This window comes from Cyprinodon variegatus, unplaced genomic scaffold (assembly GCF_000732505.1).
Source record: "Cyprinodon variegatus isolate N-32 unplaced genomic scaffold, C_variegatus-1.0 Scaffold1015, whole genome shotgun sequence".
NCBI lineage: Eukaryota > Metazoa > Chordata > Actinopteri > Cyprinodontiformes > Cyprinodontidae > Cyprinodon > Cyprinodon variegatus.
Genome location: NW_015151468.1, coordinates 172,572 through 195,443, shown reverse-complemented (window position 1 = coordinate 195,443; position 22,872 = coordinate 172,572). Strand labels below are relative to the sequence as shown.

The window sequence follows — 22,872 nt, the reverse complement described above, 5'->3', positions numbered from 1 at the left end:
AGACAAGCAAGAGGGGGTGCAAGTCGAAAGATGCAATGAGCAGAGAAAAAAAAAACCAAGGCAAGAGACTCCCTGTGTGTGCTGCAGGTCCCCAGCCATCTGGACCATTCTCCCTCCCCCCTCATACTCCTCTTCCCTCTCCTCCTTTCGGCCGACTGGTGCGCTATTCATGGCGGACCCATTTCACCTTTCAGCATGTTACACCCTCTTGCCACAATACATGCTAATGAGGTAGAACAAATGAGTTTTCTGCTGCGGGTGCATGCATGTGTGATGGGCTTTCAGCATGTGTGTGTGAGTGGGAGGAATGGCTGCTGAAATGTTTCCCGATCTCTGCTTCATCGGCATTGACTTGAATGTTGTACGAACTGTTAATGTTTGTGTAAAGTGTCTTTTACTCAGAAAGAATGACTGGCAGGACTTTACCAGCAAGTGAATCGTTAGGCGACTAAATAGATGCCAGATTTTATTTTTCAGAACTGCAGTTTTGTGATCAGACACGTTCACTGAAATAAAAAGAAAAAAGCTCAGGAGATGTTGACAATTTGATTCTAAGGTGGACCAGAGACATGACAGGGAGGAGAAACGAGTGTGCATCTGAAACCAACATGACATCACAGTATATGAATATCGTGCTTCATGCAATGCACGATACAGAACAACTAAAAGCAAAGAGGGGATAGAAAAGAGAGATGTGCTGCAATATAGACAGTTTCTCAAAATTAAGCCCTATCCTTGGAAGGGCCAGCTATTTTATATGTCAGTAGGTGGCGCTAGCTATACATCTGTAGCCCTGCCAGCTCGCTCCTCCCCCCCCCATAGTGAATCATTGTGACAGGCTGGCTTGGCAGTCATAATTAACTGAGAGCACCAGCTAGTGTAACGCTCTGCAGTGAGCCCAGCTCAGAGTGGTCTGCTCACGGGGAGAGAGGCCACCAGGCACCACAGTCCCTTTCGTGCACGTCTGAACGGTCGTGTGTGTTCCTTCAATATCAGAAACTTCATGCAGTTGCTCTGAACCCACGATGAATCATGCGTTCATCAGTCCTTTATTAAAAAAATATATATAATGCAAACTGGCTTTGCTTTAAATATCTTTGAAAATCTTTTTCTCCTTTGAGTTACTGATCAATGTTTATGTTGAGATCTGTTTTTCCTACTTCTCTTACATTAAGTAAATTCAACCATGTGAGGAAGCTTCCTTTAATTTTCTTTACAAAACCTTGAAATATAATATTGCAACCAGGCATTGGCATTTACCAAGACAAATAGACATTAAAAGCACCTAAACTTTTTCTATGTATAGTTACAGTTTACAGTAAAATAAAACAAAGGTGCTCAGTCATTCACTCCTAATAAGGTAAGGTATTTATACCTGAAGGTGAAAACTGAGTTGTGTGCGTGTTAAGCAGTAACCTGCAGAAGCTGTCTGTGAGCTTTACTTTAGGAGGCAGAACATAACAATATTCTGTTTTATAACCCTGGGTAAAGTATAAATAATAAATGCCTCAATTTTTTTATTCTAAAAGTTGTAGCTAATTGATTTTACTCGATATAATTCAAAATTAGAAAAAAATATGTTTTGTTAAACACACATTTTCCCTGAAATAGTTGTGGAACAAACTGTACAATTTATTCAGTTCACCCTAACAGTCAGGGCATTTCATTAAAGAACACAGTTCTTATCGAAGGCGGTTTTCCTTACAATCGGTGTCACAACACTGACTAATGGAACTGATGCCACAGCTACTTTAACTAACACAGCAACAGGAACCAGGTCATTCCTGGCTCCCCTCCCGGCCCCCGGGGCCAAGGGCCCTGCCCAAATGAGCACACAATGGGCTGGGAGAATGAGAGGAACCACTGGCCGTTCAGAGATAGCCCTACTAGTCAGGAACCAGAAAGGGAACCAGAAGGAACCTGGGAAGGGGGGGTTGGGGGTTAGGAGGAAAGGCCAGAGAGGATGGGAGCCCAGATGGGTGGGGTTGGATGGTTGGCTCCTCGGGGTCAGGATGTGTGGAGGGGACAGTGCTTGTGTCTGCGTAGAAAAGCAGACTGAGCTGATCTGATAATTGTCTTATTCCCAAACAGGAACATGTTTCGACTTGTTCTCACAGCCAAAAATCCAAACAGACATATATTATAAAACCTTGCAGAAATAATCCCTACAGAGTCGGAATGCTTTCCTTGCTTTTGGGCATTAAGGTTGAAACTGAGTTTGTATCTAAAAGGCAAATGGATAACTAGCTGACAGAGGAGGCAAGCAGGACTGAAAGTTGCTGGGACCAGTCCCCTTGGACCTTAAACCATTTTACTTGGCTTCCATGCCTCCTATGTGACTTTTTTTTTTCTCTGCCTTGTGCGCTAGATTAAAACTTGTCAAAAGAAAATGAAAAAAAAAAAAAGTGAATCACTCAAAAGAGACAAAAGAGAAATCTGGTCCTGATCACTCCTGCATAAGGATCTGTTTTAATGGTCTTTGTTAAAACAGTAGCATTCACGGGTGATTTGTTGTTTCCATGACAACGAGCGTTGGCCATAGTAATAAAACAGAGTATGTTTCCCTATACTATACATGTTCAACTGAGGCACACATGCATGGCAAAAATACAAGAACCACAGCATTTCTTCTTTGTTTTCTTTAAAGAATTATTAGAATAACTCACTCAAGTCCCAAAACCAACTGGGATTTGAAATATATTATTTTTGATTACTATTATTTTACTAGGATCTTGCACAAAAGTGCGCCCAGTTTACAAAAAAATAATGCTTCTTTCCAAACTCAGACAAAAAAAAAAAAAAATGGTTGAATCACATCTCACAAGGTCCACCTTCTGTAAACCTTTTTCTAAGGCAGAGAAAGGCACTCAGACATTACAGAAAGTTGGGATCTTCCCAAAGCATTTGATAATGGTAGTTAGCGGATGAAATGAAAAGACTTGAAAAGAAAGGTTATGAGCTGCTCTTTTAAAAGGAACACTGTCTCTGCCAAAGGGATATCTTTTTGATGGATTGCATTTGATGTAATTATGAAATAACTTAATCAAAAATAAAAAGTAACCTAATATGCCATTTGATTTTCCCACTAAAAGTATATTACAATCGGTACAAGCAATTCTTGATGTTTCATCACATGAGATCTCACAGTAAAAGCCCTTTTTCTGGTTTAAGTTAATTCTGTAAGTGCTGTTACAGTCACCTTTGTGTCTTTATCCATTTAAATAAGTGTAATCTGTTTTTATGAGCTCTGAATATGAAGATTTGTGCTTTAACCTTTACAATAAAACAATGAAAAAATATTGTCTCTTCTCCACTAACCTAAGGTTGCAATGCTCTGTTCCATAAATGGCCAATCAAAAAAGGGAAAATCAAATAAAAACATATTTTAAAGTCTTGTGTTTATTGTTCTTTCCAAGTGCGGCTACGCAATAACACAAAAATATGCCATTTTGAAACCACTGCTAAATGTTGTGATCATGTATCAATAACGGTTGATGTTCACTCCCCGTCAGCTGTAGCACCTCCTCTGAAAGTACGCATCTAGTGTTGACACTGGCAGCCCTAAAAGTCGATCCAACAAACCAGATACAATAATCGCAAGCAGACGCAACATGCAAGAAATACATCAAAAAGATTTTACAGATGACATTTCCCTTTCTAGAAGGATTACCTCATTTTAAAGTGCAATAGCTTACCTGTACTGTTGTTTGACCTTAAATTCAAATCCAAGGTATTGAAGGAGGCAGAGGGATGGGATTAAGGCTATTACACTGCTGCAACAGACATTTGATATGCGAAGAAAAAAAAGTTCATGTACATGTAGGAGCTGTTTTCATTATAGAAAAAGCAGAAAAGGTTACAGATTATCTAATATTTTGCAACCGTTTGCTCAAGATAGTGTCAGTATAGATGCGTACTAATCCCCAGTTGTAGTATAATTGCTTTATATTAGAGCAGCTATATTTATAATGTATACTGTGGCTCTAATATGACCTATACAGGACCTTTAGCAGTGGGAACTCCATGGCAGGGACTAGACTGATCTCATATATTTTTCCAAACACCAAAAATACTTCCTTCAAAGACACAACTTAGCAGTATAGCCTGTCTAAAAACAGAATCCTAAAAAGACAGAAGCTAAATCAGCATCTGAGATCATAATTTTTTAAGGTAATGCTGTATTCCGGGGATTTCCGTCTGCTTCTCTTTTTGGTGTCTGTGACTTCTCCCTTGGCTGCTCGACTTTGTGGCTTCTGGCGTCAGTCTGCAGCAGTTTAGAGTCACTCACAAATGTACAAGCTTTATTCCCGGGCTCTCCATTTCCAGGGTTCTCCAGCTGGCACCGACAAACAGGCTGACATCAGAGCCGCGCAATCACACAGACCTCGCTCACCCCATGTAATAATGTGGTTTTCAACTGAAACACAACAATTCCACTTTGGATAGCTCCCACAGGCCTGTCTGGGCACTGCTACATAAAGTCCCTCATGCAGAGGTTTGTAGTCCACAACAGCTATGGGCAATGAAAAGCAGAGCTGAATTACAGATGAATTTACATGCAAACCTTCACAGAAGAATTCATAGCTCATAAAACATTTTTATTTTGTGACCTTACTACAAACGTAATAATTTTCCCCGGTGGATTTTATTGCAGTCCTGTGGAATTTAATTTGTCCCCTGGAATTTATTTATTTATTGTTTATGTTGTAGAGCAACACAAAGCAGTGCATAATACTGACATTTTATCTTTGCAAAATACCTAAAGTTCAGATTAAATGGAGGATTCTTGCTTCAAACAGTTGAATTTAAGTCGTGACTTAAACTGTAGAACTTAAAGAAAAAACAATGTTTTCATCCAAGACATTTAAAACTGGCTCTGTGTACATGATGGTTAACCACCATTTTTTCTTGTTGATAACCCTGTTTTCTTTTCCCCATTAGTCCTGACCATTTTATTTCTCCATGCTGTAGAAAAGCAGACCAAAACCATGATGCTGCCACCGCTTTGTTTGAAAGTAGAGATGATGTATTGGTTGTTTTTTTTTTTCAAACATTGCATTTTGTTGCTTAAGAGTTGCCTTCTTCCACATGTTTACTGTGCTCCTTACTTAGCCTATGCAGAACAGGACTTCCCATGACTTCCTTTCAATTATGTTCCTTTAATATGGGAAAAAATACTTTGTATTAAATTAAAAATATATCTATTAAAGTTGGATATATAGCCTGCAGGACAAACAGATCTCTACAGTTCTTCGAAAGCTACCACAGCCATCTTTTGGCAAAGTGTGGGAAAGTTCAATAGGTATGAATACTTTTAAAAGGCACTGTTGCTGGCTTGAATGTTTCCCACATAATGGTAATCTTATTTCCCGATCTCCTCTTCCCAATTCACCTTTCGACACTTTGTCACTTTTTTCCCCACTCTTCAATCTCTACTTCTGCTCCCACCCCCGGTGTAATCACGATCTAATCCTCTGCAATCAGTTCCCCATGAAGATACCACCCGCTTTCAACAACAACATCAACAACATACACATACACACCCATTCAAGCAAACAGAGGTCTGCAAAACATCAAAAACACCATGCAGGGATAATCATCTAAGTGGCTGGATCAGATAAGTAGCAAACCTCTGCTCATTCGCTTCAACTTAAACCACCTAAATGAGTTGTGTATTCAAACAGGAAATACACCAGAGCAGGAAGGTAGCAGGTAATATTTGGGAGGGGGTATTCTCAACAGAACATGGCTAAATATAGATTTAATCCTTCTTGCAGGATAATGACAAACAAACGTGGGATTAGGATAAAAAAAGGCATGTAACTGGTTGTAAATGTATGTGTCTTCCAACCTCAATCAGCTGATGACTCGGTTTAGTTGTTGTCCTACAAGGCAAATGCTCAGGGCGGTGCACGACTAATGCATTAGCCTCTTTTGCAATTAGAGGCATCTGTCATGACTCGGTACATGTTTTTGTGTGAGTGCATCTCGTAGCCTTGGGCAAAGAGGCAAAAACAAAGACTTTTATTTCAGCCAAACACACAAGGCTCTATCCCAGACACAGAGGCTTTGGTGCAGTTTCTCATTGGATGCAGCTGAATATAAAACAGCTTTTTATAAACTGGAATCCTTTATGTTAGTACTGTCTGATATAAATCTGTTTGTTTACGGTGTTGCTAAAGTGTTGCTAATTCTATGACACCTTTTTAAAAATATTGCATTTTATTGTTGTTAAAATGCATTTGACTGTTGTGAAGGACTGTGCTTGTTACAGGAACAACACTGATTTAACAGAACATAATTGGCAGCAGCAACCAGCTCAGCATGCTTTTGTTAAGCAACCAAATTACAAAAAAAGAAGGATATGGGTATGTGGTGGAGTAGGAGTGTACATTCATGCATACAAGACACAGCAGCAAATGCAGCTGGTGACTCATGCCGGTGAGAGTGAGCATGTGTGTTTCCACACGCGTGTGGGTACACCCTGTCTGTTAATATGACATTCCAAGCAATTCTGATAATATTGTTCACCCCATCAAACACAGCATTGTACACCACCTTCACGGCAGCACTCAAAGCACACGCGGCATGCCTTCATTCTTGATTGACAGCTCTGCCATATGGCGCTGGGCTGCGAAGCTTTGTTTGCATATCCAACTCCTGTTTGTGAGCATGCGAGAGGCCAGTTTGTGAGTCTCTGCATCTATAGTGTGTGTGTATGTGTGTGAACATAAGCTATAAATCGGTATGAATGAGAAATCAAGTCGTGGATGCACCACAGCTAGGAATCATGTTATGAAATAGACATCAGCTTGGTGATGAAGTTGCACAAAAGTTTATATGGATACAATTTTAAACAGATTATAGTGCAAGTCAAATCTAACGAATCGCGTTGTTCACTAAAATAAAATGCCTAAAACACTGCATTTCATCACTATTACATGACCTTCATCAATATGCTGATTTGGTCTAAATTATAACTAATTTGGTGGCTTTCCGGGAGCTGTAACATCAGTTTTTTTGACAGCAGGGTTGGTTCATAAAATAAGCAAAAGGCTCTCTGCTAAGGGCAACAGAGCCTTGTTGCAATTAGCCTTAGATCAAACAACAACAAAACAGTTTCTTTCTAAAGGATGTGTCTGCTGCTTTGGTGTATTTCAAGTCAATGAGGAGAAAAACCCTTGAGTATTTTGGAATCTGTAAACACTGAAAAGAAATAGCTTCACTGCTGGGCTTGTTCACTAATTCTAGACTGATTCCAGACATTCTCTTGCTTTAATCCAGACTTCTTAAACTGGTCAAACCTAAAAGTCAATCGCTCTACATTAAACAGAGATTCTTGAAACACTGTTAGGGTGTCATAGAACCTTTTAGTTAAAATGGATGCAAACATTTGTTGACTCTACTGCGCACTATAGGGCTACTGTACATTGACATAAAGGTGAACAGCATGAGATTTGCACCAAGCACCCCAATTACTTTTTATGTTTCAGGAAAGTAAGAAAAAAAATATGAATTCATTTTAGAAATGCATTTGGCTTATGGTGTGTACCTGCTTTTCTGACTGCAGAGGTCAGCAGTAAAGAAGCTTGTTTTTTTTAACTAGCTAGTTAGTCTCCTTGTTTACTTAAGAATGGCAGAACTGTATTTTAGAAATAAAATATTTTGCCCAAGAAAAGTTTGAAGGGCATTCGACTAGTTGTCCAGTAAGCATGGGGTTTATAAACCAAGATTGTGAAAAAACACTTTTTACAAAACTCAAAATAAAAATAAAATATAAATTCAAATCTTTCCATGGACCAAATGCAGATAACTGAATGTAAAGCAACTAAATGAATGTCACCTGCACTGACCTGGTTCTCTCCTCTTAAATAGCTTCTATTTTAGTACTTTAAAGGAGTTAGAACAATATGGTAAAAATCATTAATCTAAAGAGTGACACAACTAAAATACAGATAAACATGTCATAGTCTCCTTTTGGTGGGCTGCTCTGAGCAACGTCCAGTGATGATGTCAGACAAGCAATATAATGTTAAATGCATCCATTTCTTAAAGAAAGCTGTTAATAATTTTATTGCTGTATTGAAATCTGATTTTCTAACTCTTTTACTGAATTTGCAGCAGAAAAAATGAGCAATACAAAAAAATGCTTTGAGGGTGGGTTTTTTTCTTTTCCCAGAACAATCCTCAAACTAACATCTAGGCAGTAATTTGTTCTCTCACAGGGGAGGCATAAAAAGCAGAACTCTAAACTCTTAGCAGTTTTGGAAAAAGCGAAGGATGAAAAAAGGCCAAAATACTTTATCTCTTTCGAACTGAAAGTTATTACATTTTCTGAATGGTATGACTTTCTAATGGTTAGCATATGTGAGTATGTGCACACAGAGAGAGTGCAGTAGTTGAGGTTAAGCTAATAACACAAGCAGAGGAGAAACTGGGAACCCGCGGCTTATAAAAGGATACTTGTTTCCTTGTCACACCGAAAACCAGATGTTGATAAAGAGACACGAGGAGAAGAGAGGACAGATGGACAAAAAATTATTATCTCCTGAGCCAAACATCTTAAAACATCTGCCAAGGAATCTAGAACCTTGCCGGGGAAGATGGATTTATGTTCTCTGTTTTGTTTTTTTTGTTTGTTTTTTTGGCATAAAATTTTACTGATCCATGAAAGTCCTTTTAGTCATATTTGCCGTTCTTGCTCTCTGTGTTAACAAGCCTCAGAAACCTATGTTAAAATCTGGAGCTGTTTAGCTCTTGGAAAAAAGACGGATTCTTCCACAAATGGCTTCATTGCAGCAGACAAGACCAAACATGGCTGTGAACTGTAGGAGTCGGGAAACATCAGACAATTGCTCGATCGACTCAATACAAATCCTTATAGTGCCAATGAAGTCAGAATAAAACACAGTTAATATAGAAGTAAACAGCTACAGTGCCTTGCAATATGATTTATGCCTCTTGTTCCTTTTTATACACACCTCAATTAAAACCTTAAAAAAGTGATACTTCAGGAAAATCAGTGCACTTGTTTAGCTCCCCTTTATTCTGCCACTCCAAATAAACTAGAGCTACTAATTCCTTTCAGAAGGCACCTCATTAGTTATTACAGATAATTTGGGAACATCAGTAAACAACAGTGTTAAGAAGCAATACGATTTTCTGTAATGTTTGGGTTCTAGAATGTGTGTTTATAGGATCCTTTTGTTTTTGAATTGTTTGTTACCTTTTTGGGTGTTTCCTTTTTAGAAGTCATCTTGAAAACTTGCCAAGGAGGAGGCCCGCCTCAAACCCAGCTCTCTAAATAGAGGGAGCCATGATGGCTGAACTTTGATTGGCTGAGGGTAAATTGAGAAGGCGGGGATAACAGTATATAGGTGGACTGCTGGCTGTAGTAAGGGATCTGATGTGAAAGCTGCCATTTGGATCTAAGTATAACTAGAATGAAGATGAAGGAGACCTAATAAATCACCTTTTGTTTTTGCTCCAATCAACTTTGCTGAATTTTTCATTTCACACTAAACCTCGCAGCACAACAAACAGTTTCATAAAAACCAAGTGGGATAATCTGTTGACAGAACAAACTTTAGTTTGCATTTAAAAAACTGTATGAAAAAACAAAACAAAAACATGTTTACACTAAAACTATAAGATGTCCTGATAAAGTTTGTATGTGACAAGGCGCGTAGGTCAGATTTAGTCAGACTAAACCAAAACTGAACTTTTTAACCATCCTCAGGTCCTCAAGTTATGGTACGGATACCAGACACTGAGGGGGTGGGTAATACCTTCCATTCCATCATTTATATTTATCTATCATATAGATACAAGTTTGCAGCTTAAACATAAGATATGTACCAGAACCAATACTAGGTGTATTTGTAAGGCACTGTATGTTAACAAATACCTACATGCTTCCTATGAAAGTGGATCTACTGTGAAAGACATGTCCATATGTTTAAAATTCCACTGAGAGAAGGAACAGATGCTTTGATTAAAGGGTGCCTATAAGAGCAGCTGGGGTTATGAAGATATATCAGATAATGCTACAGATTCTACCCTACCAAAGTATACGTTAGGTTATATATCATATATTTTTCTACATATCAATATATAAAGCTATATGCAGATATATTGCAGACTGACAGAGAGACCAGTAAATAGATGGCCTGGGTGTCTTTTTCACATGCACAAATCCACACATCGGCTCAGAGGCAGCTCTTAAGACATGTATTGATTCATCAATACAAAACAACAGCTTACCACCTTATCTCTTGTCAAGTTGAATTTCAACATCTTTTGAATCTTAATAAAACAATTTTGGTCTTTTTTCATACTATGAGGCAAAAAAGCAGGAAAAAATAAATAAATAAACCAATAGCATAGACTGTTGTTGTTTCCACAGTGAAAATGCCTTTAAACATCAATTTTGTTGTGAGTAAAATGGACTGTAATTTTGCAGCATTTTCAGACTACACTGAGTGCCAGCGAACAAATACTTAGTAGGGTGGATGGTAATGATTCAGACTGGTGAAGGGTGGATGGGAATAGCAGGGTCTGTGAGAGGACAGCACACGCTATAAGTTAACCAAAATGGGGCTGTTACTTGGCCCCATTTTGAGAAAATAGAGCAGCTCTTTTCATATCTTTATTTCACCCCCACTGTCCTCTTTTTCCGTGCTCCCTCTTTATCTTAGAGCCAATTTCCAAAATGGCTCTTCCTTGACATAATTGACGCTCGCCGTTTATCGTTCAAGGCACCTGCTGTCGGTTTGACAACAAGACAATCAGATGGAGCTGGCGACCATCGTTCCATTGTCCCAGCCCCTGGTTTGTCTGTGACACTAAGTGACAACAGCTGGAAGCCCTCTCTCTTGCGACAACACCCATCATGCAAGTCAAATGCAGGCACAAAACGGGGCTGCATTATAGTGGCTATAGTGGTGTGATTTTAACTGGCAAGAAGAGAAAACAAGGATTTAATAATGTCTGCTGAGGTTGGATGAAAGGTTTAGCAGTCTGATCTGGATTCGAATGTGTTTGTTAAAGCTGAAAAATGTAAACTACACTACTTGCTGCAGATGCAGGCACAGATTTGTGAATGCAAAGCCGCTCACATCCTTCTTCTTCTCTCTCGACATAATTGACTGAACATGTCAATACTTGGAGGGATAAAAACAGAGCCTCCACTGTCTGCATCTATTGATCCACACTTCTCTCTTTCTCTCTCTCCCTGTCTTCTGGTCTTAATTACACTTCTTTTTACCAGGCTGGCTAGGAAAGCTGCCCTTTTCATAAAGCTTACCATTTATCTGTGCGTGTATGTCAAAATTAATAAGAGAAATCTGAGCTGCAAAACAAACAGCAAATAGTGGGAAGCAACTGTACGACATATTTGATCAAAGACAAAAAGGGAATGATAATGTGAATATTATGCGTATGAGCAGCTAAATGGATAGACTATCAGCTGTAGAGATGCAGGGATCAGTCATTCGTTCCAGATTAAGCTTTCTTGAGATTAAGAGCAAGAGTTGACATCTTAATAATGCCATAATAGAGTTCAGTGTGGTTAGCATAGCTAACATTAGTAAAACAGCAGTGACTCTTTAAGTAATGTAGCTTAATTTTGAGATTTCAAAAAACCTTTCAACAATTCTGCATTGGGAATGTTTCATAACAAACAGTGGTTGAGAGCTTAAGACTGAAAAATGCTAATTTCAGTCTTAATATGTAAACCTTCCTGTTATCCTCTAACACTATTGCTCTCTCCTAGACCTTTGCATACTTAGTGAAGTGTAGACAGTGTTTCAACACAACTTAAAAGTGAAAATAAATATTTTTTCTTTTCTTGATAGCATCTTCCATTCTGAAGAGTGTTAGTCCAAACAGGTTTCACTTAGAATGATGTATTGACCGTTGCAACAAAAGATTGGCATTCTGAGTAGAGATGCATCAATCCACTTTTCCTTCCCAATCCTATCTGATGCCAATACATCGGCACAGCGTATTGGTTTCTGATACCAACCAGATCCTACTGTTAAATAAATTAACCATAGACCTTGCTGTGTAAAGGAAGGCATCATGCATGATAAAAACATTGTTAAAAAAGGTAACAAATTAATGTAGGTATAAAACGTCACTAACTGCCATGTGTGCTCTGAGCAATGACGTAACTTGCGTTGCAACCATGAAATTAAAGTCATTAGATCACTGTAAATGTATCGCTGTGCATGATATCAATAAAAACAGAAATGACTGGATTGGAATGGTTGATCAGCATTGTTCATCCGACTCCCAATACAGGTAATTAGTCAATATCCGATCTGAGAATTGGATCGATGCATCTCTTGTACTGAGTTTCAGACATTTGGCATTAAGGGTTGATTAAGCTGAAAATCAGCCAATTTTAATAACCACAAACCTTGTTTGAAAATCTCTATTATAGTAAAATGAGCCTAAATTAGTGTGTTCAAACCTTTCTAATCTCCCCTTTCTTCCTTTTCAGTGTTTTTCTCTCCCTTTGTTCAACAGCTCGCTGACAGTAACCACTCTTCCAATTCTCACACAAGCTCACAAACGGAGAGAACAAAGAGATCTTATGAAGTCGTGTTTTATGGAGTGATATCAAGGCAACCCTGTCCATTGTATAACAATTGTTCCCCTATGAACAACTTAAATAAAAAAGGGTTCTTAATCGCCCAGTTTCACAGCTCACTCAGGCTTCCCATCAATCAGAGCTATCTGTGCATCGTTGGCATTTGTGTGAGCCTTCACCCTCTGTCTGGGCTCTTAAACGTCTGCTGAATCAGAAAACAAAAGCCATTACAGAATGCAGTAGGGCAATTTACTTCCCTAAGTTCTAACATCTTTTTCTTTTCAAACAAATCTCTTTCAAATAATGCAAAAAGACACTTTTCCCCTGCGCTACCACCCCTGGATCCCCTACCATTTACCCATGGCTAATCTTTAAACGTAAATCATATGACAGGGGAATATTGAGCAGCCTAGAGATAACGGGTAACATCTTCACTTGGCCGCATTATCACTGCTTCACATCGCTATGAAGCTCCAATTCAATATCATCACCTTTGGCAGAGTGTGGGGAGGGACACACTCGTGTGTCTATGTGTCTCTTTGTATTCCAGAGACATATTGCATACACACCTAAGTGTGTACTTAAATCACACACAAACACAATCACATTCAGTGGCTTATCTCCTGGAAAGAGAAAAGGGGCTTGTCAGGATGGCACATTGTATGGGCGGGTGTATGTGTGTGAATGTGTGTTAGTGTGAAAGGCAATGTGCATTAGGGCGATTACAATATCAGCCAATTCCAGATGGAGGCAGGAAAATAAACAGTGGTTGAGAGTGCAAGTGAGCTAAGGGACAGACATTGTGCGAAGGAGGCTAAGAGAGAGATTCAGGATGTGTGTGTGCATGTCTGTGTGTGTGTGTGTGTGTATGGGGGGGGGATACAGTGGGAGAAAGTAAAGTTAATTAGCACCTCACCTCCAGTCAACATTCAGTGGCCAGGCTGTAGAGTAAATGTGAGATTATATTCATGCTTATATACTCCTCCACACATCAATTACTGTGTATTTAGTCACTACCTATATACAGGTAGTTTCGGAGCTTAAAATAAAAGAGGTGGCCGGCCTAAATTATTAGCAAACTAAGCAGTTGTTATAGGGCCTTCAGACCAACAGGGGTTATGGCTCAGTTATGTTTGACGCTCACATACTCCGCGTGAAAGTGGACAACTCTACAGCTTTTATACTCATGCAGCTTTTTCCCCTGTACCTATTTTATTGGCCGGCTCTAGGAGGAGTGTGTACAGCAAAAGACTGCAAGCTTGAAACACGACACAATATGTAGAAGTAGTAGTCACAATCATTTCTTTCCAGATTTTCAAAATCAGTTAATCATAGTGATATTTATGGGCAAAATCATAAGATGTCAGTAGATGCTTATATTTTGCCAACAATCACAAGTAAAAGGTGTCACTTGAACAGGACAAATTTTCCTAAATTCATGGTGCCGAAAGTCAGGATGTGCCGAATGTGCAGTCATAAACCATGCCTTAAATAGAGCACTAGTGCCCCTATTGAGGTTACATAGAAATGCCAATATTTTTGAACAAATAATCGCACCAACACTGAAAGTTAAGTAAAACGAGATATAAGTTTGTTTTCTCTGCCTGCAAGACAGTGAAAAAGAGTAAAATTTAAAACAGATGGAGATGGACACATTTCAGGAAACTTGCCTTTTTTGTTTTCCTTTTTGGCTTTCATGAAATCCTGTGCAAGTTTATGTTTAAAACAATATGTTTAACCTATCCTTTAAAAACCTCAGCTGTTTTACGCCCCACATGTCTACACTCTTTACTCCACCTACAATAAAGAAATAAAGACAACCTCACACCCCGTAAACGATTATTTTGGGGGAATTCTAGCGACTATATGTGTGACTTTTAAATTAAAAACTGTATTAGCTTTATAAGTTGAAATATTTCTATCAAAAACAAGAAAAACATTTTAATAAGTTTAAACTTGATTGTAATCAATCACCAGCTCTGTCCAGAAAACGACACCTCCCAAATGTGAAATGATAACAGGAAGGCTAAGAAACTCTCCGCCTTTCGACCCTTTAATCTGGAGAAGCTGACCGTATTTTGGAAATCTCACGGTTAAGGTTTACACTATTTAGGAAAAATAGAAGGAGACTGCTGTTTTAACAATGTTAATAACTCCACTAAATGCAAATATAAGACATGAATGACAACTTGTCTTTTATTTAGGTTTAAAATCATAAAAAAACATTTTCTCTTTTCAATCATCTCTCTTACCCAATGTGATTTCACCTCTACTCCTTATATAAATTATTGATTTACCTTTGAAGAAATATTAAGATCTTTGCCCCCATACCTTATATTTTAATTGCAAAAGAGAAATCAGGTTTGACAAATATGGCTATCTGCAGCTAAAAACAATAAAACGACAGAAAACAATAGTTCTTTGATATCTTCAGTCGCTGCCTCCTCTGTCTTTTAGCTTCTTTTCCATAAAAGTCCAACATAATCTGGAGTTAAAACCTGAATAAGGTCAATAACACAAGTTGGTAGTGCTTGCTGTTCATACTGAACGCAAAAAAACCCCACAGTAAACGGCCACCTTAGAGCTACAATGGAACAAAGACTTCAACGTTCTCTCACACACTTCACAAATGCTGCTTTCAGACACACATATACGCATTCTTACCTGCAACTCCTTTTTTATACCACTGCTTTCACGGCTGATGAAATTCAATAAGCAGAGAGGAGAACTGCCCTCTCGCTGATAACCATCAATCGGCTTATTGATCTACAATGGGAAGGGGTGTGTATGGGAGCGTGCGCTGTGATTACATCTATAATTCACTCTGGGACTTGGTAACAGACGGCTCTGAATAATAACAGATCTATACATCTTGAAGGAGTGCAGATAACAGTGGTTTTAGTGGCCAGTTCAGCAGGTGACATATGGCCCACTGACAGCACTTCTATAACTCAAGTCGTTGAAGCTTTGTCTGCTTTAATACTTTAGCTTAGTTTGATTCTAAAATTCAAAATAAAATTTTGAGGTTTTTAAGATATGCCTTTGCTATCCTGCAAGACAGGCATACCAATTCCAGAAATAGTGAAGCAGAAGACAAACAAGCAACCGGATTAAAGGACACTAATTTGCTGTTGCACTTACGAGTATTTTAACAAAGGAAGGACTTTGTGAGTCTGCATCCTCGAATATAGAAACAAATCCTAAAACAAAAGACAATCGCACAACCAGAAGGAGAACGTGTGATGCAATCCCAGCTGATGGAGAAAAGCTCACAAGCTTGAGGATCGACTGAGTCAACATCCCTTATTCACCATGCAGCAAACCTGGACCACGTCCAAGCGTCTGTGTGTCACACTTAAAAGAGGCGCTTTGTAATTACATTACAGAGCTGGAGCTTCAGTGCGACTTCAGTGCTGGAGGGGGAAATATGTGTGCATTTTATTTCCATTTTGGAATAATAGTAATTCATGTCTGCTGGTGTGATCTGAAAGCTTTGTTTGGATTCAACACAAACCGCTAGAAATCTATTAGCTGTGGTTAACATCAGAAAGCGGCAAACAAATAAAGGAAGGAGGAGGGAACGTGAATTATCAAGGGGCGGGGGGGTGGGGGGGATGTCGGGGGTTGGGGAGTCATCTGCACAGCAGATTGAGTGAGAGTGCAGGCGACGCCACAGTCTTTTTCTGCATATGAGTGTGGCTCTCTGGCTGTGTGTGCGAAGGCGAGAATAAAATGGCCTCCATCGCTCTTTCTTTTTTTTTTCATGTGTGTGAGCAGTGGTCTGATGCGTTTGACCCTGTAGCCTCGGAGTTGGAGGAGGAGGGAGGAAAAAGTGTGTGTGTGTGTGTGGGGGGAGAACAGGTGTGAGGCAGGCTGGTGGCTGGGCAGATGGCCCCTAGAAGATGCTGCAGAGGATGGACCACAGAGCAGCATGGCTTTAATGCAAGCCTTCCGGGTGTAAACACACTCGCTTTCACACGTGCGATCACAGCACTTCTCATTTATTCTCCACATCATCTCTGTTTGCCTTTCATTCGCAGCTTATTTCTCTGATGTTTTGCTCTCTTTTTCCCTATCTGTAAGCAAACACAACTGCGCAATATAGGCACCAGCCCCTTCTCTCATGTCACAGCCAATTGTGGTCCAGAATTTCTACAAATACTCATTTTGATTATTCTAAAACAGGAGTTTGCATGTTCTCTCAATGTATGAACACATTTTATATGGATCCCTCTCATAAAAAAACCCATAACCATAAGTCAAAATTACTCAAAATTAACCCTAGGCATGAGGGGTCATTGCGTTGCCCAGAGGGAGCTGGCAACATGTCTATAAGTACCCAACACACAGTAAACGACAGCTTGCTCCTCAAGGTTATTGAGTGTAGACAAAATGGATGGATGGATGGATGGATGGATGGATGGATGGATGGATGGATGGATGGATGGATGGATGGATGGATGGATGGATGGATNTCCATATTTATTTTTTCTTGTCCAGACATAGAAAAATGCTTAAATAAAATTCAATACTTTTCTAAAGTGCATCAGGAAGCATCTTATAAAAAACTGAGTATCAAGTGTGCTGGATATAAGCAGCAGAATATCATTTGTTTAATTCAGGTCAGTAAAAATAAAAATATCTGTAACTCCATTGGACAATAAAGATGCGTTTAAATGCTATGGAGACTTCTGGTCCCACATAAAAAAAAAAAAAAAAACCACTGGTGTGGTTCCTTAGCAGATATTTCCTCCCTCTCTAGTCTGAGCCGTGAGAACAGTCTGCTGTATCTGCAGCAGGTTGAGCCAGAGCAGCTTCACGCCCTGTAAACCCGCATTTCTGCGCTTTTCCCAGCCGAAGCAAAAAAAGATTCCGACTGGAGGAAAAATAAATAAATAAAGCCCAGCCTTTAATTTCAAGACTTGACAATTTGGTTAAAGGGAAGGTAGAGAAAGAGACGTGAATAAAAATAATTCCTGTTATGAATGACAAAGCTTTATGAAGGTGAGAAGAAAAACTTCATAAGGGTTTATTGGAGAAGATGCGCTCCAAGAAAAACAAGGAAAGAAATAAGTTTCTAGATATTAATCATAAAGAAAGCAGTAAAAATATATCATCCGTTTTCTTCTTTTCTACCAAAACATCCACAAAACTAGATGGTGTTTAAAAACATTATATAAAAATAATAACGCCTCAGTTGAATGTCGAAAATGCCTGCTGCAAAGAAAAACACATGAAAGCAGAGGGCACAATTAAAAATAATCTGTAATCTAGAGTTATGCTTAATCGCTGCAGCCTTCTGGCCGAAATCAATTTTATGGAGACAAAATAAAATGTATCAAGTGAGCAGAAACTCTTTGTTCGCATGCATGTGTCAGCTACACAGCAAAACACCTATTTGTTTTCATTAATCAGGACCAGAAAGCTCAATGAATGCACCAGAAATAGAAAATAATTAACTAAATATTTCCATACATAGTTTGTGTTTATTTGCAGTTGTTCTGTCAACATCCTAAAAGGAGCGCTTACTTACACTGAAAGGAGGCAGAAATTCCCACCATGCGGTACTGCGGTGTGTGCGGGATTAATAATTTCCAGTCTTTATGGTGCGGGGATCCGCCGCCTGTATCGGGAAGATGAAAACTGAAACGTCCGGCCAGCTCTCGGGATCTTCCTCGGGTTCCTTCCAGCGGCTAAGAAAAGGGATTGAAAGTCCCAGAAAAAGGCAGAAAATAAAGAAGCGCTCCTGGATTCTAGGAGACAAACACCGGGGAGGAATGAAGGAGCCGAGATGCGAGGGGAGGATGCTGAAGGCTGCTTTCTTTCTCTGTTCTGTTTTCTTCCCACTTTCTTTCAAATTCCAATAAGCTTCTATATTCTGGAATTCAACCAAAAGTAGGTCTAGATGCTTTGCGGATGAGAGATGAACTCAGGTTTGTTGGAAACTGCGTCTACCTCAGCGTAGGGGAGAGGAGTAGCGGCGCTCTGCCTCCAGTCGGCGGTGCGCAGCAGAGCCAGGTGGAGAGGGGTGGGACTGAGGAGCTGCTGAGGAGGAGAAGGAGGAGGAGAGAGGACAGCAGCCTGCTTCTGTTTGTCCTAAAACAGGTTGGAAAAAAAAAGCTGGGTCACAGCAAGTCAAGGTGTTTGTCATGTGAATTAAACCTGAAGCTCTTTTCTAATCTAAGGGATATCATTTTGAGTTGATTCAAGGCAATGTGTCCAGCATTGTAAAAAATAAAAAAAGGTCAATTTTTGTTAAAATAAGTGCATTTTTCTCTTGAATTGAGAAGGTGAGACACTTTGCCAATGGAGCAAGACAATTGAAATCTAAAATAAGGGGGAAAAATACAATTGCACTGTCTTATTTCAACATTTTAAGAGAGAAAATACTGATTCCGTTGGGAAATAATCTTATTTACCTGCTCAAATTAAGGGTAAATACGCTTAATGTAAGAAATGTTGGCTCATTTTTAGAACATTTTTGCAGGGTGATAATATAGTTGTACACTCAATACACATTTTTCCGATATATTTTGAAACCATTAAGCTATTTTGATGCCTCATCCAATACATTTAGGTGAGAACAACATAATAAAAGTCACTGTCAGATATGCCACTGTCAGCTTTTCACAAGACTGAGACTTTTTTCCCGATTCTCCATGGGAATTCTTGAGTTTTTCTTTACCAAAAAAAAAAGTCCCCTCCATTTTCACATAAATTATGATCAACTGCCCTGTCTCTATTCTGAAGAATATTTCCACAGCATGTTGCTGCCACCATCATTATTTACAGTTGTATCTTTTGGCTTTTAGGCACACTGGTCATTGTTTTCTCCAAACTTTTGTATGTAACTAAAAGAATTTAATTTTGGTATCTTGTATTGTTTGTTTGTTTTTGTGTGTCAAAATGCAAACACAACTTCTTATGGTTTTATTTCAACAATCACTTTCTTGTGGTTCTAGCAACTCTTCAATAAAGTACAGATATGTGGAAAGAATGACTAATTTCTCTCACCAGATGTTCTACCTGAGCTGTACATCTCTGCAGCTCCCCCATACTTACATTAGACATCTTGGCTGCTTTTCTGATAAATGCTCAAAAATTACCAATAAGAAAGTAAAGGTTCCGTATTATGCTACATTTTAAAATGAAAATATAATAAATGAAAATATTAACAATGAGGACCCCATGCATGTTTTTGCCATTTGTGCTGGAAAATTAGATTAGATAGCCTCTTCCAAAAATGTCCTTATTAAGGCTCTATAGAGGACTCTTAAGGACGAGCTATTTTGGTTTTTCATGCCCCTGTCCTCCAAAAGCTGAGTCCCCACAACCATGATAACCAGTCAGAGTTCCTAGATAGCATAGGAGCGTGTAATAATACATTAGATGAAGGCTGTAGCTTGACCGATGACTGCTACAGATCCCTCTGGATAGCTTACTTCCCCTTATGACATCATAAAGGGCACGCTTTTCAAACAGAGCATTTTGAGCACACATTAGCTAAGAGGTGGAGGCAGGCAAAGGTATTTTCTCAATTGTGAACCTCATACAGAGGCTTCAGGACACATAAAAAAATGTGGATTGTTCATAATACAGGGTCTTTTTAGTAATTTCGTAATTGTAACAAAGCATCAGTTTAGCTTGCCATGGAATTATTATGTTAATCATGACAAAAAACAGACTTACCTTTTTTCTTGACTTATATTTAAAATGTTAATTTCTTGGAAAAAATTATTACAAGTGGTAAAAGTTGTATTTCACTCCAGACATTATTCAAAGGTGTTTCTCTCTCTCTCTCTCTCTCTCTCTCTCTCCTCTCTCTCTCTCTCTCTCTCTCTCTTTCTCTCTCTCTCTCTCCACTCATGTGAACCCTCAGTGATCCTTGGATCCTCCTCAGAAGTAGGCTACTTGCAAGCACAACACTGGTGTTATAGACCAAAACCTTACCAGCCGAATGTCTGGGCTCGCCGTGTGAGTGTGTGGAGAAAAAATTAAATATTGGACTGCATGTTGCATGTCTGGATTACCCCAGAACGCCCCCCCAACACACACACACACACCATCACACATCTTTGCCTGTGCAGAAAAACTCCCAGGCAGGCTGGCCTGCTGTAACCCATGGCAAACACTTTCCCTAGACCATCTGGAAGTCATCTCGCCTGCAGAGCCCGTGAAAGCGCAGAGCAGAAGCTACGTTTACAACTCAGTGACAACAACCGCTTCTCTTGAACTGCATGGCTGAACAAGTCATGCACCACTGTCTGTTCACAACATGTCATCAAACCTTTCAGTGTACTTGTTTTATTTGACCATTACATTGCAGTATATACCTCATCTTCTAGGCTAAAGATAGAACCATAACAAAAATATATTAAGTAATGAACAAAGTTTTTTTTCTGGATTATAAGGCCATATAAAAATATCTTTTTCCTTGTGTACAATATTTAAAAACATGTTTTCAGCTCACTGATGTGGGGCACACTGTCTACTCAGCACTCTCTCTGTAGGGGATAGATGATGCCATTAATGGTAATTGTTTGCAATTGTGTCATAGTACATTTCCTTTCCTATTTCAAGTTTCTCTTTTCTTCATCCCTCCTTTGTCATTCTTTAAAAGCTTAACTGGTAGGTTACATTACAAGGCAGCTTTGATTGATATCGTCTCTAAATCTCCACCTGTAACTTCATTTTCATGTCGAGCTCCTTTTTTCAACTCCTAACAAAGGCAGTGCTATTCCCTGCCTTGCAAAAGTGTTATTATTAATCCCCTTTCAGCTTTTTCTTCATTTAGTTCCATAACAGCTACAAACTTTAAGGAGTTTTCTGTGGATTTTATAGAACTGATTATTATAAAGTAGTGCAAACTTCTGAAACAATAGGAAAATGAGATTCGAATTTAAGTGTTTTTGGCATGCGCAACAGTCATTCCCATGACTTAATAGCTTCAATGCAATTACAGTTGCAGGTCATATTGAATAAATCTCCACCAAGTTGCTTTTAAATAGACTCTTTTTATAAAAGCTTATGCCTGGTCAGCTCTGAAGGAAAGTAGTGGGTGTAGGTGTGCTAGATATTTTGAGTTGAAATCTAGCTAAGGTCATTCCAGCATATGATTTTGACCATCAATGAAAGATGCAACAACTTATTCATCGAGGTATTTATTGTTGGCACAAATATTTTCATTTATTCGTGCAGTGTTCACAATTAAAAAAATGCATATTTGTTGTGTGATTCTTTTTATTTGTTAATTTTCTCTGCATAATTCTCTTTTATATCATTTTAAGAAGGCGAGTAAAAATATTGTTAGAATTTCATTGCGTACTATAGCAATCGTTCAGCTTGCTATGTACATGAAAATAGTCAACTTGAATCTTAAATTCTACCGTAATTCAGGCTGCATGTTGAGCACCTTTGTATGGAGCTAGATCGGTCTCAGTTTTCACAAATACACATACGTGTATATATACACGCACAGGACAAGATCCACACATGCACAGAATGATTCCCTCAAGCACAACAAAATCCACACAGACACAGGACAAGATCCACACATGCACAGAATGATTCCTGCAAGCACACAAGATCCACACATGCATAGAATGATTCCTGCAAGCACACAAGATCCCCACACAAAAGAACAAGATCCACACATGCACAGAATGATTCCCTCAAGCACAACAAAATCCACACAGACACAGGACAAGATCCACACATGCACAGAATTATCCCCTCAAGCACAAAAAAATTCACACAGACACAGGACAAGATCCACACATGCATAGAACGATTCCTGCAAGCACACAAGATCCACACACACACAGAACAAGATCCACACATGCACATAACAAGATTCAACAAAGTATTTCTGGTCCATGAACAGTTATAAATTAAGTAAAAAAAAAGCACCTGTGGTCTTTAAACTTCATTGCATTTGTGTGTGGATTTTTGAGACTCCCCTGACATGCCTCAAAACACAAATGCATTTTCTTAAACAGGCAATGGTTTGCTACCAATCACAAACCTCCCCTGTATAAGCCAACCATGAGAAAGCAAGAAAAAACTCCACGTTGGATGACTTACCCCCGGAGTGTCCTACCAACAGCAACACCAACAACATCTTGTTCAAACACTGCTCATGAGTGACTGCAACATTTAATTTCCCTTTGGGAATAATACATAATTTTCCAATTGAAACTAAATGTAAGTGTTTCCACTCTTCCACTGTGGCCAGATTTATATATATATATATATATATATATATATATATATATATA

The 22,872-nt window shown here is 38.9% G+C and overlaps 1 protein-coding gene across 3 annotated transcripts in view; it reads right to left on the bottom strand.

Moving 5' to 3' along the window:
• The window catches only part of runx1t1 (runt-related transcription factor 1; translocated to, 1 (cyclin D-related)), a 72,674-nt gene extending 54,074 nt beyond the window's left edge, over nucleotides 1–18,600 (bottom strand). For 2 of the 3 annotated variants that reach the window (XM_015399465.1, XM_015399466.1), the window contains exon 1: nucleotides 18,129–18,598. In XM_015399465.1, the coding sequence (XP_015254951.1) occupies nucleotides 18,129–18,156 (28 nt within the window). In that variant the 5' untranslated portion in view covers nucleotides 18,157–18,598. Of the gene's footprint in view, nucleotides 1–18,128 lie in introns of all 3 variants that reach the window. The other variant, XM_015399467.1, reaches the window with a different exon arrangement.
• Between the last annotated feature and the right edge of the window lie 4,272 nt (nucleotides 18,601–22,872).